Genomic DNA, 22239 nt, shown 5'->3' with positions numbered 1-22239 from the left:
AAGTGGTACAAAAGCTACTTTCGAACTAAATTAAATATAGAAATCAATGCAATTCTTCTGTATGCTTATTTTTCACATGTTTTTGCTAGTCATCTGAAGTACAGAATTATTTGCTTATTTGGAACCATTGCATGTGCAACGCTATTTCTTATAAGTCATGCTAGCAGGGTTTTGATTGCAAACAGCAATCTGGTCCTGTAGGTTCCATTTCGAGGATATGGAGACTCTCCTTTGTTTTTCTTTAACATGTATACGGTAACTTCCCCCATTCTCTCAACACCGTAGCTACCAAAAATTTTAACAGGTATTAAAAAAAATATCCAAATGAAACCACACTTCTATCACTGTTTAAAAACCAAAAATGCATATGGTATTACAAAAGTTTATACAAAGGCAACACTTAAAGAGTTTGAAAGTTACTTCTAGAAAAAGACACAAATGCTAGTAAATTAACATACAAGGAGAAAGATGTTCCACTCTTTCCCCAAAATTGGTTTGATCTATTTTGAAGTATCTTTTACCAGTTGTCTAGAAAATCAAAGCCAGTCTTCAAGATAACATTGCTTGTACTAGTCTGCAAAGGAAAAAAAAAAAAGAAATAAGAGGTGGTTGTTAATTATGGTATTACAAACTCAGTACTTGACAGCCTATCTACAAAACAAAGTTTAAAATGCCTGACAACATTTCAAGTTCTGCACCTTGCTCTGGGATATCTAAGAACCTACATCAGAAAATGCTAGACCTATAGAAAAATACTCACAATGACCAAAAAGGCAATTCCAGACAACAACAACAAAAATTATTGTAGTGGTCTGCAGGCAAAATGTTGGTTTCTTCCTCATGGAAAAACTCATAAAGATAAATTTTTAGACTAGAGTTGGAATTGCAGAGAATGACACAAGCACAGAATGTAAGCATCAGTAATTCAATGGACTGCCTGTTGCAAGGACAGCCAGTTGTTTCCAGAAAATCAGATATTTTAAACTTTGTTGACAAGTTATTCACTAGGCTATCAAGAACATGCTGACTCCTGCAGTGCTGCACCTTCAGCCACAACATTTAAGGTGATTTTAGTGTTCAGGATGACTATTCAAGGGACACAACTGAGTCTCTGTATTCTCTTGCTCGAGCATGGCTCTCTGCCCCAGAACAGGGAAGATAATCCAGAAAGAGGAAACAGAGAAAATTCTGTCATCCTATCTGTCTTCTCTGCTACTGTGTACACATTTTGACATGGGAGGATTGTTTCTCCGCAGAGAGAAAAATCAGGCTTTTCAAACTATTCCACTTAGCTTGAAAACATTCACAAAAGAATTAAAACTGTAACAAACCATTAATTTGTAGAAAAACGTGATAAAGCCTTTAACTAAAATTAAAGGACTACCGTGGTCACCATTTGTAGCAAAACAGTTCAAGAAGCATTATGTCTTAGCTTCAGAAAAAAATAACTAAGCATAGGGCTCCAAATACTGAAGTGGCTCAAGTATGGTTCTCTCTTAAGTGCTACCACTTACTTCTCTTGCAAATATTTACCTCATTCTGCATCTTTCTGACCTTACATCATCTCGTTTGGAATCTAAACAATCATTATTGGGAAAATATGGTAGAGAAAAAGTTATGTGACATGCTGAAGGTATCCAGCAATATGTCTGGTGTATGCCAGTGATGCTACAGATTCTGTACAGAACTGCACAGCTCCATTTGAAGACCCACTCATCTTCTCTACTTCACAGGTTTCCAGTTTCAGATCCCTTCCTTTTCTTTCCCTCTCCTGCTGTCCCCTTTCATTTCTCAGAGATCAGCATCTGTTTTTTAAATAGTTTCAACTGGCTATCAAGCTGCTTAAGGCTATTTTTTGTTATTGGGTTATTTGGTGGGGTTTTTTGTACTGAAAAAAAAAGTAGAGAAGGCTAATTCTGGAAGCTCATTCTATTTCCACTTTGGACTTTAAGACAAAATACATCTGAAAGCAGCCCAGCTGCCTGGAAAGTGGCTGCTGGGCTACCACTTAAAACAGCTGAGAAACTAGTTTGCCATTCACCACTATGTTGCATGTACCAATAAAGTATCTTACACTCAATGCTATCTGCTTTTCAAGTTAAAAAGCTTATTTTTTTCCATTAAGTGTTTTGCTCTTTCAAGAACAAACAAAACAAAAAACAACAACAGCAAAATCCAGCTTCTTTTACTTGATATAGCAAGCTCTTCACCCCAAGCTGTTAGGTAGCTGCTTGTTAGTCAGCCACTGGATGCCATGTCAGTATTTCTAGTATTTTATTTACATGACGCCCTCATCTTATGGACTCTACTACATTTAAAAATACTTTATTGAAACAAACAATAACAGCTAACACACCAGTTAAGTAGACTCCTTTAAATTTGCAGGATAAAAATCCAGCAAGCTTAGGTATGGCTTAATGCTTTATGGAATCCCTAATCTTCCAGAGCGACCTTGTCAGATTTCAATGTGCTATACAGTTCTAAAATCTAAGGACAGTGGATACAGCAATACTTACCTGTCCAGGCATTTGTGTATCTGTAAGTATAGTACCATCACTATCTTCCTTGTTTGTCCTAGAAGATGCCAGGTCCTGTGGTGGGTCAGGAAAAAGGAAGTCATCTAGAGAACTAGGAGGGAGTTGAGTGGGTCGAGCTTTCTCCCATTCGAGAGATACAGAAGGTAGGCTGGGGGCGACAGACTTCTCCGGCTTAGTTACGCTGGGCTTCTCGGCTTTTGCCATCTCCTTTGGAGCAGACTCTTGTCGGTAAAAAGAGGGAAGGGGTTTCTCTCCTTTCTCCATGGACTTGATCTGGCTGGGGGTCAGGGACTGGAACTCAGACTTGTCTCCTTCAAACTTCGAGCGCTCTGCATTTATCTTCCAGAAAGAGGACTCCTCTTCCTTTCTGGATGCTATCAACCCATCGGAGCCAGGGGTCTTAATGGCCTGAGAAGATTTAGGGACTTGAACTCCGGGTGCTGCTTTAACGGGCTGCCTCTGTTCATTTTGCAACTGAGCACCACCTTGTTCTTGTATGGACAGAGATGCAATGCTGAACTCCATCTGACTCTGTTCAGGGTTAAAGACAAACAGAATTTCAAAGCCCTTCACAAAGACACAGTTTTGAACTTCAGATCCTGATGCATATAGATAACAACTCTGCCCATGGCTAGGCACTCCCAGACAGCAGATACCACAGCAAAGCTAACTTATTTTCTCCATACGTGTCTATCTTTGCAGCTACATAAAAATAATATTTTTTAAAAGTCTGAACTGCAAGCAAACCTAAGAGCCCTAGACCTGCTGCAGATGAGTCAGACAAAGCAATCATGTTTGAGTTAGTGCCACACAACAGAGGAGGGCATAGCGTGCACAGCACTAAAACACTAAAATAGCAGCACTGAAAGATCAAAACAGTTGTGGATGCATTTTAAAAACCATAGACGTTTCACATGAAAATACAAAGCAAAAAAGCTTTACAGTTTAGTTTAAATGGCAATCTTCCATTATGGTCTTTGAAATAGCTGGACATGTCACAACTCCATCTACTTCCAAGATAAAGGATTAGATGTAATGGGTATGCGTAGATAAGTGCTTTTTATAATTCTAATGCCTCTCTGAAGGAAGAGAAACAACTCCAGCAGGATCAGTTCTTCACTTATGCCACAGCCTTGTTTTGTTTTTATTTGCAGTGCAGATAGTTGTACTCATTTCTGAGAAGTAACACTGGGTCAAGGAAGCAAGTAACCACAGTTACAGCATGATACAGATCTTGCAAAGCCACCCAAAAGTGAACAGTACTTCAAAATGTTCATTTTACTTACCACCACTTCAGTAATCTTGATTGTCAACTAGCTGGACATTCTTTAGGCTAATAAAAGTTAAGCCTTTTTTTAACTGTGAGGGGCACATAAGTGTTACCGTATTTAGAAGAGCAGCACGAAAGACAGTGCTAGAAAAGAACAACCTAATGTCTAGACTTCTGTTTGTAAAATGGAACAAAAAATGAAAAAAAAAAACAACATTTACTGTTAGAGCGACAGTGTTGTCATTATGGGCCTGATTAGTTTTGAAAAAATTCAGAGGACATTTCAAATACTACCTTTTGCTACAAGTGGTTAATAGATACTTTTGAAGTTCGTTACAGATTTGTCATGTTTTCCCCATTCTACTTCATTAGCTGGCCTTTCCTGAATAAAACCACAATAGCATTTATGGCCCTGAGTCTAAAACAAGTCCTAGTTGCATATCATTTTCACTAGAAGTGTTTGATCTCGAGTCCCACATTATTGTGCATGTCAAGTTCAAAGTGCCTCTAGATCTGGCAGGCCTCACCCGCCTAGTATTTAATATTCAGAAACTTCTCATCAAAGTGCAAACAACAACTCAGCAACTGATTATTTATAAAACTTTTCTTTTAAACAGTCAGCAGCTGACTACACAGAATTTGATTCATGGACTAACATCTGAAGTTCCTGAAGAATCAGATACATTAGATATTTTCCCCAAATTATAGGCAAGGAAGCACCAAGTTCTGTGTTTTCGTTAAGACTATACTATGTTATCAAAAGATACAGAACATAAACAAGATGTTAAGTAATTATAGCTCAGCTAGAAAAGGTGAGTGCAAGGATAGATGCAACTCTTACCAAACAGCTCAACACCTCACCCTGCCTGCAAAAAACTAAGAGGAAAAACATTAGAACTCCAATTTATTTTTTCTTTTTAAACAAAAGTCATGACATGAAGTTAAAAGCAGGTAATTTTTCCTTAGATAAATTCTGCATAAACAAACAATGGATGCAATGGTGTTAAGGATTATCTACAGTTACTGCTATTCCCTATATTAAAATATAGAGATTTATTTCCCTAAGCTCATTTGGCAACACTACTGAATAGAGATTAACCGCCCTGAAGTTAAGATGCTTTACCAGTCCAGAATTGATAAAATCCCTGCTTAAAAAAACCCACAACACAATATAAAATAAACCTGTGCTTCTCTAATATCCAAGGAAAAAAGCAAACAACTCTCTTGGAAGACTGAAGTACCTTGCCATATAGGAATTAAAACAGCGCTGCCTTCTATCCTTCAACAGCCCGTCTTCTTCTGAGTAGCCTGTCCCAGGGCTCACACTGGAGATGACAGTAGCTCAAGGCCACCACAGCAGCAATCGGGTTCAGTAAAATGATTCCTTTAACCTCCAACCCAAGAGAGAGGGAAGGTCAGTGCCAAGAGGGCAGAGGGGCCATCGCAGCCCCTGAAACGCCAGAATAGTGTTGGAAACAAAATCTAGGAAAACCACTGAGGGAAGGGAAGCAGGGGTCTGTTAGAACGAAAATTAGGAAAAGGAAAACCAAGGTTTTGCCTTTCAGTATGAGCAAGCTAGACAAGCAAAGCCAGGTCTCTAGAAGTTCTTATGCTGTGGAGCAAAAGCCACTGCCTGCGGTCATGTTTTATGCCGTTTTGCATGGGTCCAAGTGTCAGCTCAGCACCCTGGTTTGGAAGCAGCAGACAGCTTCTAGTGTAGAGAAGAGTGTGGCACTGGGGCACAACTTCAGGCAGGTGTACCCCTCCCAGCCCACTTGTGGATGGACGTTCTGGTGAGGATGCCCTCTTTGTCCTTTTAGAATAGAGACCATGGGGTGTACCTTGCCATTCCAGAAGACACAACCACACGACTTTTAAGATTACATATTTGTGTCACGGTACACTTTGGAGATTAAACAGTTCATAACCTGACACGGGGTTAACCTGAATGAAAAGACTTCTTCAGGAGTTTGCTTTGTCCCCTAAAGAAAAACAAAGAAGACAAGACTACATCCACAGGTTCTGAAAGCACCATCTCTTGGCGTGACATAAATACAGCCCTGAGAGGTCAGATGTATAATTCTGCCTCTAGCATTTAGCTCAAGAAGCTGAGAACTGCTGTGGACCAGCCACAAATTATTCTATTTTCCTTGCAACATAAAATTTTTCTATTTGACTTTCAAGGTTACTTAAAATGTCTAAACCTCTAAGAAATACAGCTGATGAAAGAAAACTACTAATATGCTATATCTTTCACACGACAAAATTGGTAATAAAATACTGTAATCTGCCTCCAAACCAGAGCAGGAGTAGAAAATTTACTGCAGAGATGGAGAAGACCCATGTGTGTAACACCCCACATGCCGACATCTAAGCCATGAGTACTCCTGCATGTTCTAATGAGCGGATAGACACTAGACATGAGAGTTTAATTAGTGTCCCGCTCTCAGTTTTTTACATCAAACTGGCCATCAATTGGGTCAGCAGGAAAGAGAAGGAAATGGTATTTAAAATACAGTTACATGTCCCTGCCCCCTCGGAAAAAAAAAAATCTCCCTTTCCTTTAGATTTGCCAGTCATGAGGGCATCTTTACGCACACCTCTCCTTGCCGTAGCCAAAGCGATGACGACAGCAGGTCGGTGAAGGGCGACGTGTCCCCTGTCCCGGGGCAGAGGCAGAGCCGGGCTGAGCTGCAATCACCTGTGCACCTGAGCGTTCGGCAGCCGAACCGCCCCATGGTGCTCCGCTGGCTACACACACTCAACACTTTGCTAAGATTTGACGGTCAAAAGCGATTTGTCATTTCGGCACAGTTTGGGATTCTAGAGGGTTTCAGAGTTTCAGTCCCGAGCTGCTTTCATGGGTTTGTTTTTTTGTATGACTATGAATGAGCTGCAGTTTCTGGACTTCTGTTGCCCACCTAAGGAATAAACCAAAAATACTTCATTTTTCCTACCATTTGTCCAAATTGTATTTCTGGGAACCATTAAGCCCAGGAAGTCTCAAGAGTTTACACACAGGCTGGTATAGTCCCAACAGCAATTTCTAGAAGTTATCAGAATTCAAATAAAAGTTCTTAACAGCAGTAGCATTTCCAAGATATTGCAAGAGCAAAATCATTTTCAACCCATTTAAGAGAGAGAGGCGGGCAGAGAGAGTGTATGTGCAAGATGCATGAAGCAGTATTTTCAGGCAGAGCAAACCTAGAAGTCTGTGTTCTTTTCATTCATATCCCTCTGGTCTCAACTGACTACAGGATTAAAATAAAGGATGAGTAGGTCTTGGATCATCTTTCTGTCTAATAAATATAAGTAAGATTCAAAACTGTAGATTTTATGAAGTTGCATGTCCATCTTTCCTTAAGAAGGCTATATTAAGGTATTTAGGAATTTTATTTATTGGATTAAAAAATTTAGACATAACTTCAGTCTTAAGGCAGGGAAAATTCAGCAAATCAAAATACTGGCTGTATATACTCATGGGAAACAATGTATTCTAAAGGAGAATGTAATGATTTAGTAATACCATATAAAATCAGGTCTCAGTTCATAAGTCTATATTAAAAACAAGATGACCACAAAGGACCTAGGATGGATTTTTTTAAGCATCTTATTCACTCATCAGGAATGTGTAGTATTTCACTAAACAGTCAAGCAAACACAGCCAAAAGAAATTGTTTTGTTTGGCAGCCTGAAAAATCCAAATTGTTGAGACAAAGACTGCAGAAAGAAAAGCAACTTGTTTTAAGCACAGCCTGATACATGCAGAGGTAAGAAAGCCAAGTTTAAAATGACTGGGAAAATGACTTTGCCCTGCTGAGTGTACAAAACCAAAATAAATATGTGACCCAAAGTAGCTGCAGTTTTTGCTTTGTTTCCTGTGCACACAGTGGGTGCTTTCAGGATCTTTTCAGAGTCAGAAAGAAATCTTCAGGTCAGCAGAGACCAAACACAAGGGCAAAAATAGAGCAAAGCACTCAAAAATCATCTAAGTAATTTTAGTCCACACGCCACCAGAAAACGCCAAAGATACAAAGCGTGGAGCTTTGGAGGAAATTTCATGATCTACTCTTCAGTGATAAGAACAGCATTCTGCTCATGCTGACAGTGCTTGGTGTGTACATGGTTTTAGGCTCAAGACCAGCTGTCTAAAGATTGATGCAGGTAATTGAATCCTTAGCTGAGAACACCTGGCCATGTAGATTGAAATAAACCTTGAACACAGCTACTATTACTGCAAGCTGTTTTGTTTGGTTTTGGTTTTCTCATAAACTAATAGTCAACAGCACTCCTACAGCACTGTTTTAAATATCCGCTGTCTAGATCAAAAAGGGAATAGAAAACCCCAAACCTCAGGCATCATCCTTCTTTCTTTCCAGGGAAGCACTGCCATTTGTGCCAGCTTGATAAAATTAATCACACCAAAGTATAGTTTGTAGAAAACAATTTTAATACCAGGCTGCCAAGGAAGGAGGGGGAAAAATTGTTTTCTGCCACTTTCTTCCAATCAAAACAAAGCACAAAACCAACCAGGACTTGTACAACGAAGGGTATTGAAGACTGCCTTTTAGTTTTAGATAAAGAAAACAGTTTGCAAACCCCATTTTTAGAAGTGCAACATAATTTTTTTCTTTCTAAATCATCACTAGGATTAGGTTGCTTCTATAGCAAAGTAATTAGGGAATTCAGACAGGGATGCAGCAACAAGATTATTGAAGGGTTTTAAGCTTGACACTGAGTTTTGTTTGCTTGTTTTTAAACACATCTTGAAGGTTTCTCTTTTCAAAAAGTATCTGAGGGCCTGTTGAAAGTAGAAGAGAGCTGAAGAAGGAAAAATACAGGAGTTTAAATGAAAAACGTACAAAAAAATATTCTAAAAGCTACTTTCACAACTATTTTACCTGTATCATGGATAACATGATGCACATGTGTAAATTTTAAGCATCTGGAATGAAACTTATGTTAATTAATAGCATGAATTGGAACTAGATTCCGACTGACTCAGACGCTGCTCTGTGCAGCAAATGTGTTGGCTGAGGTGGCAGACGGAAATTGTATTTTCTGTCCACTACTAAATTCATTAAAAGTTCTGAGTTTGAGAAGAGTTGCAGAGAAATTATATTTCCAAACCCAGGCATGATTCCTGTTTTCCATTTATATCTTGGGGTCTGTGCTGAGTTTCACTGAATTTTTACTTCAAACAAACCAAGAAACCTCAAAGGCCAAGCTCAGCCAAAATGTCAGCTTTCATCTCACTTAAACTGGAACCCATAAATAGAATGCCCTAAATTCATAAACCTGGCCTTAGCTCCAGTTAAAATCGTAACCCACATTTCAAGACGTGTTATGTTTATGAGGGCTCCACCCATGAACCAAATCACTCCTTCCAGTTCAATCTCTGATTTTAAAATATCAGCTTATTTGCAGTGCAATGAGAACTGTTCGCTTCCAGAGTCATTTTACTGCTGAGATGTGCTACAGTTTTCTATTAAAAATACTAGTATTTTAAAATGCTAACAGCTAACTCAGCAATTTACACTGTATTTCTGCTTTGTTTGCCTTCTTAAAGAACTTGAAATATACACCAAACAGCTAAAAATGGTGGATATAATCATGGAAGTGTTTGCTGTGATACAAGTGACTTAAGCCATATCTCACATTTGTGCTTAAAATGAAAACGCAGAAAGTTTACTTTTGACAGAAGTGAAGTTACCAAGCGCTTCAACAATGATCTGCCCAAAATGACAGCAATCTAAATTGTCTAATACACTGTTCTCTGGGTAAGTTTGACAGCCACGGAATATTAGGGAATCTGTTGCACCAGCTACCAGGAGAAAAATTTGTCCATACCTAATCAACTGGAATCGCCATTGGCATCACTGTAACAGCTGAGAGAGGCTCCAACCTGCAGGAAACAAGCTCTCCCCTCTTCCCACTACCCTCTCAGTTTTCCTGAAGTAAGTTATAGACAAATATTGATTTTGCCACTTTAGATTCTTACAGTCTCAATGTTAAAAAATGAAACAAACAAGCAAACAAAAAACCCAACCAACAAACCCAAGCCTATTGGTTTTACTGATTTGCATCTCTGCTTTCTCCTTGTCTGGAAAAGCAGAGAGTGTCACGTTCTCCTCCTAGGGTAAGCCAGAGCACATTCATGCAAAGCTGCAAAAGAACAAAGCAGTTTTGTCATCACAGAAATAATGTGCAAAAAAACCGCAAACCAAAACAAAAACTCTGCGTGAAAGGGAGGCCAGGGAAAAAAATATTATGGAAAGAATAACTCATCATGAGGTACAGCTCATGGAATGGAAAGAGCCTGACAGCCTAAAATAACAGTGGGAACAGATGTGGCTCACACGACACTAAATGTGCATTACAACATGTCGACCTTACTAAACAGCTCATTCAGGTGTCTTCATTGCTTCCCCACGTGGGACTGACTGGGGACGGAAACTTCATGGAGAAATTGCTTTGCAATATTATCTCATTAAAGTACTGGTTAGGGAAGAGATCAAAGAGTGAGATCACCTTTAGAAATGGAAGACTCAGCAGCTGAAGGATTTCACTGAAAGACTGACACAATATGAGGCACTGGGGAAAAAACAAAAGGAGGAATCCATACAAACCAACCGACCCACACCCTTTAAAGCTGGATAAAATGGATTATCCAGAGTTTTGCTAAAGGAAAAGGTCATGCAACTTTTCAACCTACAGCTGAGGCACAGCTTTTAACTCTGTGGAGGAGTTGGAAAGAGGGAAGCACAGCTTGATTACCTGAGACAAATCGTTAATTCAAAAGTAACCTCCTCCCCACCCCACCTTTCTTCAGCAGTCATTAGTGTTTCCATGTCATTCTGTGACCCTTCTTTCATTACAGAAACACATGAAACTAGATGTCCATTATGGTGCCTCATTTTAAGACACCAGGAGGACAGTAAAAATAATCTTAATCAGCGAGAGATAAGCAATAGGTTGGGTTGAAAAACACTTCACTAGACATACAAGCATTTAAAATAAAAGATGGCTATCAGTTATAAAGAAAATCCATTTGAGTGCAGATACATCTTATCATGGATCACTAGCCAGTTCATTACAGAAAGCACTAGCTCAAGAAAGTTTCAGTATTCAGAACTTACAAAATCCTATCAAGACAGAGCCTAGAAACAAGACTACAGCTGCCATGTTTCCAAGCCTGAATTTTGGGGTTTGCACTAGAAAGTAGGAGAGAGACAACAACACTGCTTCCAACACAAGATTGATTTCACCTCACTGTCAATGAGGTCCACTACTATTCTTTTCTTGGCAGCTTCACCCGAGTACACGCACTCTAAATGCCTCTTTAGTATTACACTAAAAGCCAGTGGCTTCTTCTTCTAGGGGTCCTGAAAGACAGGAGGGCTTGTCTGAGCTACCTGGCTTCCACCACAGGAAATTCTCCACTGGCTCCTGAACCACCACAGCTCACAAGGGGGTTTTTAAGGCAAGTGAAGACGGGCAATGCTTTCTCTTAAACTGCAGCGTTGTAGGCTGCAAGGACCCAGGAGCCACATCAAGTTAATCAGCATCTGCAAAGCACAGATGGGGTGCCAGCCAGAGGCAGTGACCTTGAGCCGGGGAGGCTGACAACAAGTCTAGGGTTGGGTCAACTGGATTAATTCAGTATTCACTGGCATTTCCAAATAATTACTCTGCATTAGGCTAAGATTATATTCATAAGCTCATACATGATTATCTACACAGTTCAAGGGCAAAGAAATAAAAGAAAGAGAGGGGGGAGCAGCCTTCTCTGGCAGATAAAGCCACAAAACACGAAGTATGAAACGTGATTAAATTAACATGCCCACCATACCCGGTTCAGAAAGACAATGAACTGAGGTTTTTCTCCCATATTTTCTTCAACAAAAAGAATTAAACTTCATTTCCCACCAGAAACATGGTACAACTATGTTTCTTCACACTGCAGGTTCAGAAAGATGGGGAACTCTGGCTCTGTGTTAGCCTTATGAGAATTCCATTGTAAATAATACTTTAACAAAATACCAGATATAGAGTAAAACAAAACACAAAACAAACAAACAAACGACCAACCCACCCCAAAACCAATCCAGCACAGAAAAACATTGTTTTTGAAGGAGCTGCCTTTTGGAGAAGAAATGGCACAATGTTTGCAGCATAGCCTCAGGTTAACACATTCCATTACGCTGCAGTACATAATGTAAAGATTAAGCATAGGACAGGCTTTAAGAAAAAAAATCCAAGGAAGTTACCAGATATCTGTATCTTTCTCAACCCATTCCCTAACTACTTCACTTTTGACTTCAAAAATGAAATGGCGTTGTGCTCATAGAACGCCTGAGACACTGGTCTCACCAGACATGGGAAGCTGTTTGGAAAGTTTACTATGAAAAATCTGATCATTTGGACTGAATCAGTTTTACACCCGCGCTTGAGGCCAGAACATGAGTTCATGAAGTGCATTTTGTGTAAATCGAAGCACACCAGCCCTGTTTCTTTTGCAGGACAGTCACTTTACACGGCGCTCAGAATAAATATGACATCAGTGTATCAAGTCTCAAAATCAAGATAATGCTGTTGCTAGTGCTTTTATATTAAATGACAAACCAACTTTAAAAATAAAACTGCTGCATATTTACCTTTGTTTCCCAGGAGAATGGAGCCGAGTGTTCATCTTGCCAAGTTATGTCCTGAAATAGAATTCAAGAATGACTAAAAATCAGCAGAGCAGCTTTACCTGCTCAGGAGCATCATATGAAAATGACATTATGTTTCATTGCTGGAAGCATAACAACCATTATCATAGAACTAGCTAAAAAGTGAGAGCACTACTTAGAGATGGCAATGTTTACAGTTGAAGACTGACTAAAAGCAAGTTCTCTGGGGGGAAGATTATCTGTTAGCATACCAATTTAACCTAGAAAATATATGAAGGTTTAACCTGGTCTAAACCTCTTGAAATGGTTTCTCTACAAATAGCTTTAAAACATATTATATTTCCAGTTTTCTACTAGGCATTTTCTTTGGCAGACACTAGCAACACGCAGGGACAGAAAAAACAAGAGGAGCAGGGGCCTTAGGGAAATAAAGTCCCATTTCCTCCTCTGTGTAGACCACCGAGCATGTGTGCAACCGGGCAGTCATGTGGCAGCGAAACAGCTGCACGTCCATCAGGCCGAGCCACAGCTGGATCCAACCCTGACAAGACACATCATTGCACCACTTCAATGCCAATCAGTCTGAAATAAGTATTTGGTGCTGTTGAAAGAACCACACGATGTTCAGAGTGAAATCCCAAGCTGAAACAGCTTTTCACAGAAGTTGTTTTTCTGCAAATAATCCCAACTTGAGAAATTTAAATGATCTCTTCATTCGCAGCACGCCCTCCAGAAATACATGCGGCCCACATAAAAAAAAAAAAAGAAGGGGTGAAAAAAAGCAAACTTGTTCATGTTTGTTCAAGATTTGCAACAGAACAATGATCGCCCTTCTCTTAGTCACGGATAAGACTAATTTGGACGCTGGATGTTCACACTGGTGGAGGTACCGAGTCACATCCTCCGTACTGAGTACAGCATTGCTTGGCCACCCCAGAACATCAGGGGTGGAACAGGAGTTGGAACAGTGGATGCCAGGAGTGACCACGCAAGGAAGGAGAGAACAGAACAAGACCTGGAGTGCTTGCTTCCCACTCAGGCTGTTCAAAGAATAACAGAACTAGACCATGTCCTAAGCTAACAGGGGAACTCCACATCTTATCATGACTGCCTTTGTTATTTCTGACCTCTGCCTTTCTAGAAATATATTTCTCAGACATCTGATAGCATTTTCCTGATCTGCCATCTCTTACTTGACCCGAGACAGATTTTGCTGGCCAAGGGATATGAAATCACAATTAGAAGTGTCTGAAACCATCTCCTACACATGAAAACGTGTTGTTCTCCAACTATTACCCATCTGTGAAACAACAGGTTTCTAGCAGCAAAGTATTTCTGGTATATATGAGGGTGATCCCATGCTTCTAAAAATAACTGGGATAATCAGAAACCTCCTAAAAGGAAAGGTCTGGGCTCTGCTGGACCACACATTCTGTCCAAAAAATTAATTGGGTACAGGAAACTCTTGCCAAGAACACAAGTTCTCTCATTCCAGGAAATGGATACTCATATTTATTAACGTTTAGAGGAAACAAAGGGAGTAAAAGTCTACTTTTTAGCATCTGTTCTAACTTCGGTCAGTATGTGCACTGTGGACTGCTGCTGACCACATGGAATGCCACAGCACTTAGGTGGGATACCTCGCAGCAGGTGAGTGTCAAATTATTTCAAAATTACTTTAGGACTGTATCCTCTGCTTCTGAAACTGGTGGATTGGGCACTTCATTTCTGAAGCATGCATGACAGGAATCATGATCCAGGAGGGAAACGAGACGGGAGAGTCCAGCCACTGGATTGAGTCTCACACACAACGTAGGACCTTCTGTCCACATGGGGTCTGGACTCAGCTTCAATAAAGGACAGAAATAAAGTCCAGCAAACAGTGTAACATTCCTACATGCCGTCACAGCATGTTAAAGCTCCACACATGTAGGCATAGCTGTCAGTGGAACCTACCCAAGTAGTTTAAAGGAACTATGACTTCTTCCCATTTACAGGTCATGCAAACCAGCTGTGGACCAGTTTTATATTTGGGAATGAGCCAAGACCATCCTCATCCTGGATCGGAGATAGACAGTTCTTTATTTTCCTGTATTTGAGGCAAGTGTAGACAGCACTGGAAGGGACACTTCTTCACCCAGCACTCCCTGCACATCCTCAACTCAGCAATCACACTGCTGCTGCAAACAAACCCCGCTGACAAAAGCTGCCTGCAGAGGGGCAGAAAAGCTGCACAGGGAAAGCAGAGTAAAGGTATGAGGTTGCTGTACACCAGGATACGTCACTCCCTACAGGATGCAGCAAGTCAGCTTCCCACTTCATAGAATCTGATGTCTTCTCAACCACCATTGCATCTCAACTTGTAACCTCAACCTTCAGGTTAGGTAGACAAAAAGCTCCTGAAATGAACTAATGGTATTTTGGTACCAGTTGTTAAAAAGTTCTTGTAAGAGACAAAATCTAAGACTTCCATAGATTACTTCAAAAGATGGAAGTAGTAGACACTTATTAGGCAGGAGCAGTTCCTTGAAAGACAAGGACTAAAGATTTTCCTTCTTAAAAGGATGGCTTGTTTTATCGCAGGCTGCACAGCCCAGCACACCTCAGAGCTAGTACTTCTGAGGAGCTTCGTCCGCATTCAAGAGCTCTTCCATGAGATCTAGTAAAGGATAAAACAGCGTAAGACATGATTTGAGGATGTAAAGCTCCAAGGAGCTGACGTCTGTGGTTATTTGAAGTGTACTTAAAGCCAGGATGAAGGGGATGGTTGTCAAGTTATGTCCATTGTCAGGGAAGGAAAGTAAGTTTGTGCCTCACACAGAGGACATGCAGAGGACCAACTGAGAAGAAGGAAAACAACACAGTTCAACAGTTTCCCATCTGATGCACCTGATTCATATTCAGCACCAACAAAATCTGAGAAATAACTTCGCTTTCTGTAGAATAAACAAGTTCTCACACACTTGAAGAAAATGTGAGCAAAAGTATCAACTATTTTAATATTCACAAAAGTAAACTACAAGTAGAAATTCTAGAGAAAAATACTTCAAAGCTTTTTATAATCAACACATGAGAAAAAAATCCATATCTGATCAGCTTTTGTTTTCAGCACACAACACAGTATTCTCCAGAAAGAAGGCAAATAAATAAACTTTTGTTCACCACCATTAAATAACCTATTTGTAAGAAATGGAGCTTAATGCAACATATTTCATAGCTAAAAAAAGAAAAGAGAGATAAAGGGGCAAAAATCCAGCCATACGCTTGATTTCAACAACCAGCTGCAGAATACATAAAAAAGAATCACAAACTACGTTTGCTGTATGTAGGCAGCTTGTTGCAAAACACCATCTGCTGCCAGCGTATCTGACATGAGCTCTGCTCTGAGCAGCTGAGAGTAACTAGGCAGTCACAAACCCATCAACAAACGAATCTCAGAAGTGTTACCAGAACAGGACTTGCTGGTTATTCGTATTTAACTGCACTCAAAAGCTGCCCTGCATTTTGCATTTTTTAAAGAGCACAGGTCTATAACAGGCCCAACTTAAAAGTTTATTGCTAAATCAAATATTTAAGTAGGAGACAAAAGGGTCGATCCTTTGGCTTGGTGCCAAAGTTCTTAAGGCTAAGCAAAACAAATACCATATCTGCCTTCAGGTAGATAAGTCAAGCTTCCCTATTAAAAGGTGATGAATGAAGCCAACTGAACTGCTATCTGTCTTTCCTCCACATAAAATGTTTACCGCTTCCTAAAGCACATGGCGTCTTCTTCAATGAAAAATTTAATTATTTCAAGTCCCATTCTTTGAGCTGCTGAGTACCACTCAAATACTCAATATCCCTTAAAAAGAAAAATCAGACCTTAAATCCATGTGTATGTCACACACTTGTGGATACAGAGGGACAGTATTAAGAGAAGAGTGAGAACTTCTTGTAAACTGAATATCTTAACTACCTTTCACTGAACTAAATTAGGAGGATCCAGTGGCGTCAACTGACATCAAATCAGATGCTTAACACAAGCTGACAACTACAGTGATCAAAGGGTGGTAGCCTCTCACACATTGCTGGTTTTCCACCTGTTTCCCCCATAATGGCTCATCATTTATGGCATTGGATAGAAATGGAGAAATGCCACCAACTGGAGGCTTGTTGGAAAAGAGGAAGATCTGCGTGAGGGTTGCAGCATCCAAAAGCCCTTCGCCAGAAGGCCTAGGCTGTCTAGACACAGGCAATGATGGTGAAGCAAGAGACTCCTGGTGCTGGGCCCACGTGCAATAGCAAGTCAATCTTCAGCAAACAGGACAAAGTTTCTTTCAGGGGAATGTTAAATGACCCTGTTAGCCTGGAAGAGATGAAAATATGTGCATTATCTAGACACATGACTCCAGAACACAGAACAAGATATAGAGGCAAGAGATGTTTGGTTCCGTAAGGAGGAGGTGTTAAAAAATACCAAGACCTGCAACCCCATCAAAGTTCTTGAGCTGGTGTATTCTGGGGTCTGTTTCAAATAGGAAGTCTTGACTTGACATCATGATGGTGGACACATAAAGGCTGGTGTCAACAGTTGTGGGCATCCTCACCGTGAAAGTGTGGTGTGCACAGGTAGATGCCAAGTGTGTTGGGTGCCACCCAACCCAACTCTGGTTTTGGAGAGAAATGCTGCTTAGAGAATCAGGGAGCCCGGTTCCTGTATTTCTACTTCTTTCATCAAGCTTTTTGACACTTTTAAAAACACCTTGAGTTCTTTGACAGCAAGACAGCAGATTAAAAAAGCAGCTCTGGTGTCCTGTCTCCGATCCCGTTTGTGAACTGCATTCACAGTGCACGTACAGCTTCAGTGATTAACTCCATGACTGGCAATGCCACAATGAGGATGAGATAACATAAGAGGAGCCGTGGTGCTCAGCTGACTCCAGGCATTTGCTAGGAGTCACACATGGTGCCTCAGCGCTCCAGCACTACAAAATGACTGTATTATGGCTACAGGATGCCATGGTCCTCTTACTGCCCATCTGTTTTCTGTCACAGCCTTCCCACACAGCCAACATACTGAAAGGTGTTTTAAAAATGTAAGACATGCTTATGTTTTGAGAACTTATCCTCTTGGGCTACAAGTTCAGAAGATGAGTTTGGTGTTAGAAAAGATATATGGGAAATGGTAGGGGCAAGAAGAGGGAACCAATTGTCCACAGATATAAGACCACATATATCCTCTGAACCACCTTATCAAAGTAGTCACATGCAAGAAAGTGGGACTGAAATGGTTAGAGTCCTGGACAGGTAAATCAGTATCTTCAGCTTTCATCCTTATTTTGCTTTCTCCCAAGTCCTCCAAAGAACACGAGGTGAAAGAGATCAACTTGCTGTGCTTAAGCAAGCACAGGTAGATCACTACAGATTTCAACATCAGTTAACAGGGAAGATGAGATGTGGCTGGAAACATGAATCCTCTGGAGCAGGTGTCAGCAAGAACATCATCAGACCAGAACACACTGAAACAGCTGCAGCATGACAAGTGATTTGGAGGTAGGCAGACTATTCTCCGTTTGCTTGCCACAGGACACTGTACACAATGGGACAGGGACAGCAGCCAGGACCAATCTAGTTGCCTCCTGAGCGAGGGCTGGGTGGCCACAGCATGTGCAGCAGTTACAACTTAGAAAGACAGTAGTACAGTAGTACAGCTCAGTAAGCTGTCAGACCAGAAGACAATAAGAAAATAAAGCTCTGTAAGCAAAGCACTTGCAAGCCTGGAAAGCTGAACCAAAATGGCAAGAGACCAGCCAGAGTGGCTCTGTAACAGCAGGACAAGGAGGAACAATTACCAAGCCAGGGCAAATGTCCAAGAATCAGGTCGAATGCCAGCAAGGGAGCGGGAGGAGAGGAAGCTATCAGATGAGGAGCCAGGAAAAGCTCCAAGGCTCAAAAGTGCAATTGGAAGAACTAAAATGGAAATGGAAGATGCCAAAACAAGTGGAATCTCTTTTCTTCAGAACTATGATTTATATTAACTCCAGCTTGGAAGTCAAGGAGGAAGTCAGGTGAGGCAGATGCTTCCAAAAGTGTTTCGATGAACCATGCTTTCTTTAGTTTATGGCTACACAAACACTGACAACATTATTTGTATCATAGCTGTATTTCAGGGGAAGAGGGGAAAGAAAACAACTTGCCAAATTTCAGGTGGACTCCCTAGCTGTAGTTTTGTCAAGCAGGAAATGACTATTTCCATACAGTGGAGCACAACAACCTAAACATGCTTGCTTTTCTTCCAGATCCATATAATTCAAAGCAGAAAGCACAACAGAGCTGTCTGAGACTGGGAAAGTTGAACATACTCACTTTCCACAGTCATGAACCTAAATCCTTTTGCAACTAACTTCAGGTTTAGGTTTCCTTTCCAAGACTGCACAACCCAATTTGCTGCCTTGCATCCTTCTATACCTCTTTTTCCCCAAGAGTTCCAGAATTTCTGTTATTGCAGACTAAACAAACTTGAGCTTGACCATATGTTCTCTAATTCCAGATACCATGTGTGTATGCCACATTGTCACACTTTCCTAACAGGTGAAACACAAGCAGCAGCCTCTTCTAACATAAAGCTGTTTGGGAACCATGATGCCGAGAATCTGAAAGTGCTTCAAACACTCCTTACAAATACCATTGCAAGGGATACTGGCAAGGAGGCTAAAAGTAGCACTGTTCTCTTTAAATTGGATTGATAATTACAAGTGCAGAAGCAGATTCTTTTTTTTCTGGCAGAAGCCACGCAGTTAATTAACGATAGGTTACTTTAAGGTATTATATGAACATTATATGTCGGCTCTGTAATGATACCAAGATGTAACAGAAAACAAAACAAAGGAAGTCTCATAGAGAATATAAGAGACATCCAGTATCTGAAGATCACCATCAGGTCTTTGCAAGGATTCTTAGACCTACCTCTTCAAGGGATCACACTCGTTAATATGACCCATTCCTCTGGACCTTGTACCATTATACCTATGCATTTCCAGAAAGGCTATCATGCTTCACCATTAAATAGGTGGTACTCAGAACCTTCAAAATCCATACTTTTTGCCATCTATTTTCCCACACCCTTGTTTTTCCTGGCATGTGACATGGAACAGGCTACATTTTTTAAGGTGTCAAAAATACCAAGAGCCAGAATGTTTTCAGTGCTGTATTTTTAACTGTGTCTAAAATTAGAAACAAAAAGGAAGAGATTTAACTCAGTGTAAACATTCCCTGCAGCGCATTTTCAGCAAGGGACTGTTTCCAGAGCTGGCCGCGGCCATGCCCGGCTTGCAGGGGCAGCTGGGACCGGCCTCAGCTCTAAGCCCCCGTTTTGCAAAACCCACTTCACAGTTACTGCTGCTTGTTTCAGACAAACTCCGATTTGGTGCCTCTCCTGCTTTTGCGGGCTGACCAAGTGCCCCCGCTTGCAGTGCAACATCGCACCCTCCTGCACAGACACGGAGAGCAGAAAAAGAAATACATCTCTCTCTCGTTCATCTCCAGGGCAACTCCCCCCGTCGCCAACGACTGGAACCGCCCGCTCCTCCCCACATCCGAACGCCGCCCGGGCGGCGGCACAGCCGGGCAGGGGCGGCCGTGCAGCCGGAGCCAGGCTGCGGACACCCCACGGGGCGCGCCCCTCTCCCCCAGCCCCGCCACGGCGGACCCCCCTGCACTGCCAGCGGCCCTGGAGGGGGCGCAGCGGGGCGGGCCCCGCCGGCGGCGCCGTTCCCCTGCCCCTGCGGTACCTCGTCGCCGAAGTGCACCACCTTCTGGCCCGTGTTGAGGCGGAGGCTGGGGTAGGAGGCGGGCGGCGCGGCGGGCCGGGCGGCGCCGCGGTGGGCGGCGTAGCGGGCCTGGACGTGCGGCTCCACCAGGCACTTGTCGATGATCTCGTCGTGCTGGCGGGGCGGCAGCCGCTCCCACTCGGGCCCGTAGCGCTCGCGGATCCGCTCCTTCTCCGCCATGATCTTGCGCGCCATGGGGCTCAGCGAAGAGAAGTAGCTGAACCGCTTGCGCTCCCGCTCGTCCAGCGGCCGGTTGCCGTTCATCACCGCCGTGCGGGAGGCGGCGATCGCCGCCGCCATGGAGGCCATGGCTACCCCGCCGGCCGCCAGCCCCGCACACACCGAGCCGAGCGCACTCGCACGGCGGGAATGGGAACCGCCTGCCCCGCCCTCCTCCTCCCTTCCTTTGCCTTCCCTGCTCCGCTCCCCGCCTGCAATCGCCGCCTCCCCTCGCTCCCTATAAAGGCCGGCCGCCGCCCCGCACACCCCGCCTCCCGCACGCCCAGCGCCCGTGGCAGCCACTGGCGGCATCACTCGCCCGGCGCTCCCGGGAGGCGGAGGCGGCTGTTCCCCCTCCGCCTCGCAGCTGGCGAGGGAGAGAGGGAGACGGCCCACGAGGTCGCTTCGGTGTCATCGCCGTCGGTAGCGTGGGGCTGAGCGGGCCCGAGTCAGCCCCAGCCGCGCTGGGTGAGGGGGGCTCCTCCGTGCCGGGAGGCGGAGGGAGCCAGAGCCGCGTCCCAGCTGCAGCCCCGGCCGTGCCCGCCCGGCCCCGCTGTGCCCCAGCCCGTAGCGCTCGCCTCCCACAGCCCGTCCCGTCCTTTCCAGAGGGGGCAAGCAGGAGTGTTCCCACGCTGCGGGGCCAGGAGTACCAGGAAATGACTTGGCTCAGCTTGGCAGAGCAGCACCAGAGCCAAGAACTCGCCTTAACCGACTCCCAAATGAGTCTTACGTGTTTCTTGACACGGTAGAAGGGCCAGCAGCTCCTGTCAGAAGAGCCATTGTGGCTGGGATAGACTATTTTGTCCAACTCAATAAGTTCAGCAGCTACTCAGTCCAACTTGTTTCTCCCTTTCAGACAGCTCCTCTGCTCTTCTTTCCTGTACCAAATCCTAACTTACGTACCTCATCAAATGCTTTGCCAAACTCCCAGAAGACCCCCAAATTCTCCTTGGAGAGGAAGCATAATTCCTTTCCAAAAAATCAAACCAAGTGTGCCCAAAACAGATAAATATGTCAGAAGATTTATCTTGAGACTAAATCTATTTTGCCTTTTGGCTGAGGTAGTTGCATGGGGGATTTTTATTATCTTCAAAATATATTACAGTCACACAAATACTGAGGTTCAGATTAATAGGTTTTCATTGCTTAGCCTATTTTTTTCCTCATTCTGCTTTATTTAATATTATTCTTAAGAGATAAATGGTTGGGGCTGTAATAAATTAATGTTCCCATTTAAGAGTTCAAGTGATATCGCTAGACCAGCTGTCTAAGATGACACAGAAGAGGATGGAAAATGATAATTAGATTTCTCCACATATCTGGTTCTTAGGAGGTAATTAAGAGTTCTCTAAGTCATCACATACCAGCTCAGTTATATAATCCTGTTTTGTTTGTTAAACTTGTTTGAGAGCATTTGATTTGAGCTCATTTTCTTTCTTAGTCATCTGTATCATGTCCAGAAAAACAAGCCTTTGAAACATGTATACACACACATACACACTCACAGAGGTGTAATACATGTTACACCTTACCCTCCCTGATCGCCCATTCATCTTTTCCTCCGTCAGCAGGAGGATGGGTATAAAGTCAGTCACAGGAGTACAAAAAATGAAAAGGAAACCTGGACAACCGTACATTGTTTGTTTGTCCATGGAATTTTCTTCTTCCCCTACCTCTGGTCTAATCCCTAGAACAAGAAACCTCTTTTTTTCTAGTTGCCAACACAGATT

The 22239-nt window shown here is 42.5% G+C and overlaps 1 protein-coding gene across 1 annotated transcript; it reads right to left on the bottom strand.

The window, feature by feature from the left end:
* Positions 1-295: 295 nt before the first annotated feature.
* Positions 296-20599, bottom strand: LOC308038972 (uncharacterized protein C1orf198 homolog; the record flags this gene model as incomplete). The annotated part of the gene is made up of 4 exons (XM_080341943.1): positions 296-574; positions 2517-3068; positions 12465-12515; positions 20252-20599. The coding sequence occupies 4 exons, from the start codon at positions 20597-20599 to the stop codon at positions 518-520; spliced, it is 1008 nt and encodes a 335-aa protein (XP_080198069.1). The 3' UTR covers positions 296-517.
* Between the last annotated feature and the right edge of the window lie 1640 nt (positions 20600-22239).

This window comes from Nesoenas mayeri (genome assembly GCF_963082525.1).
Source record: "Nesoenas mayeri genome assembly, chromosome: 3".
NCBI lineage: Eukaryota > Metazoa > Chordata > Aves > Columbiformes > Columbidae > Nesoenas > Nesoenas mayeri.
This window is presented reverse-complemented; position numbering and strand designations above follow the sequence as displayed.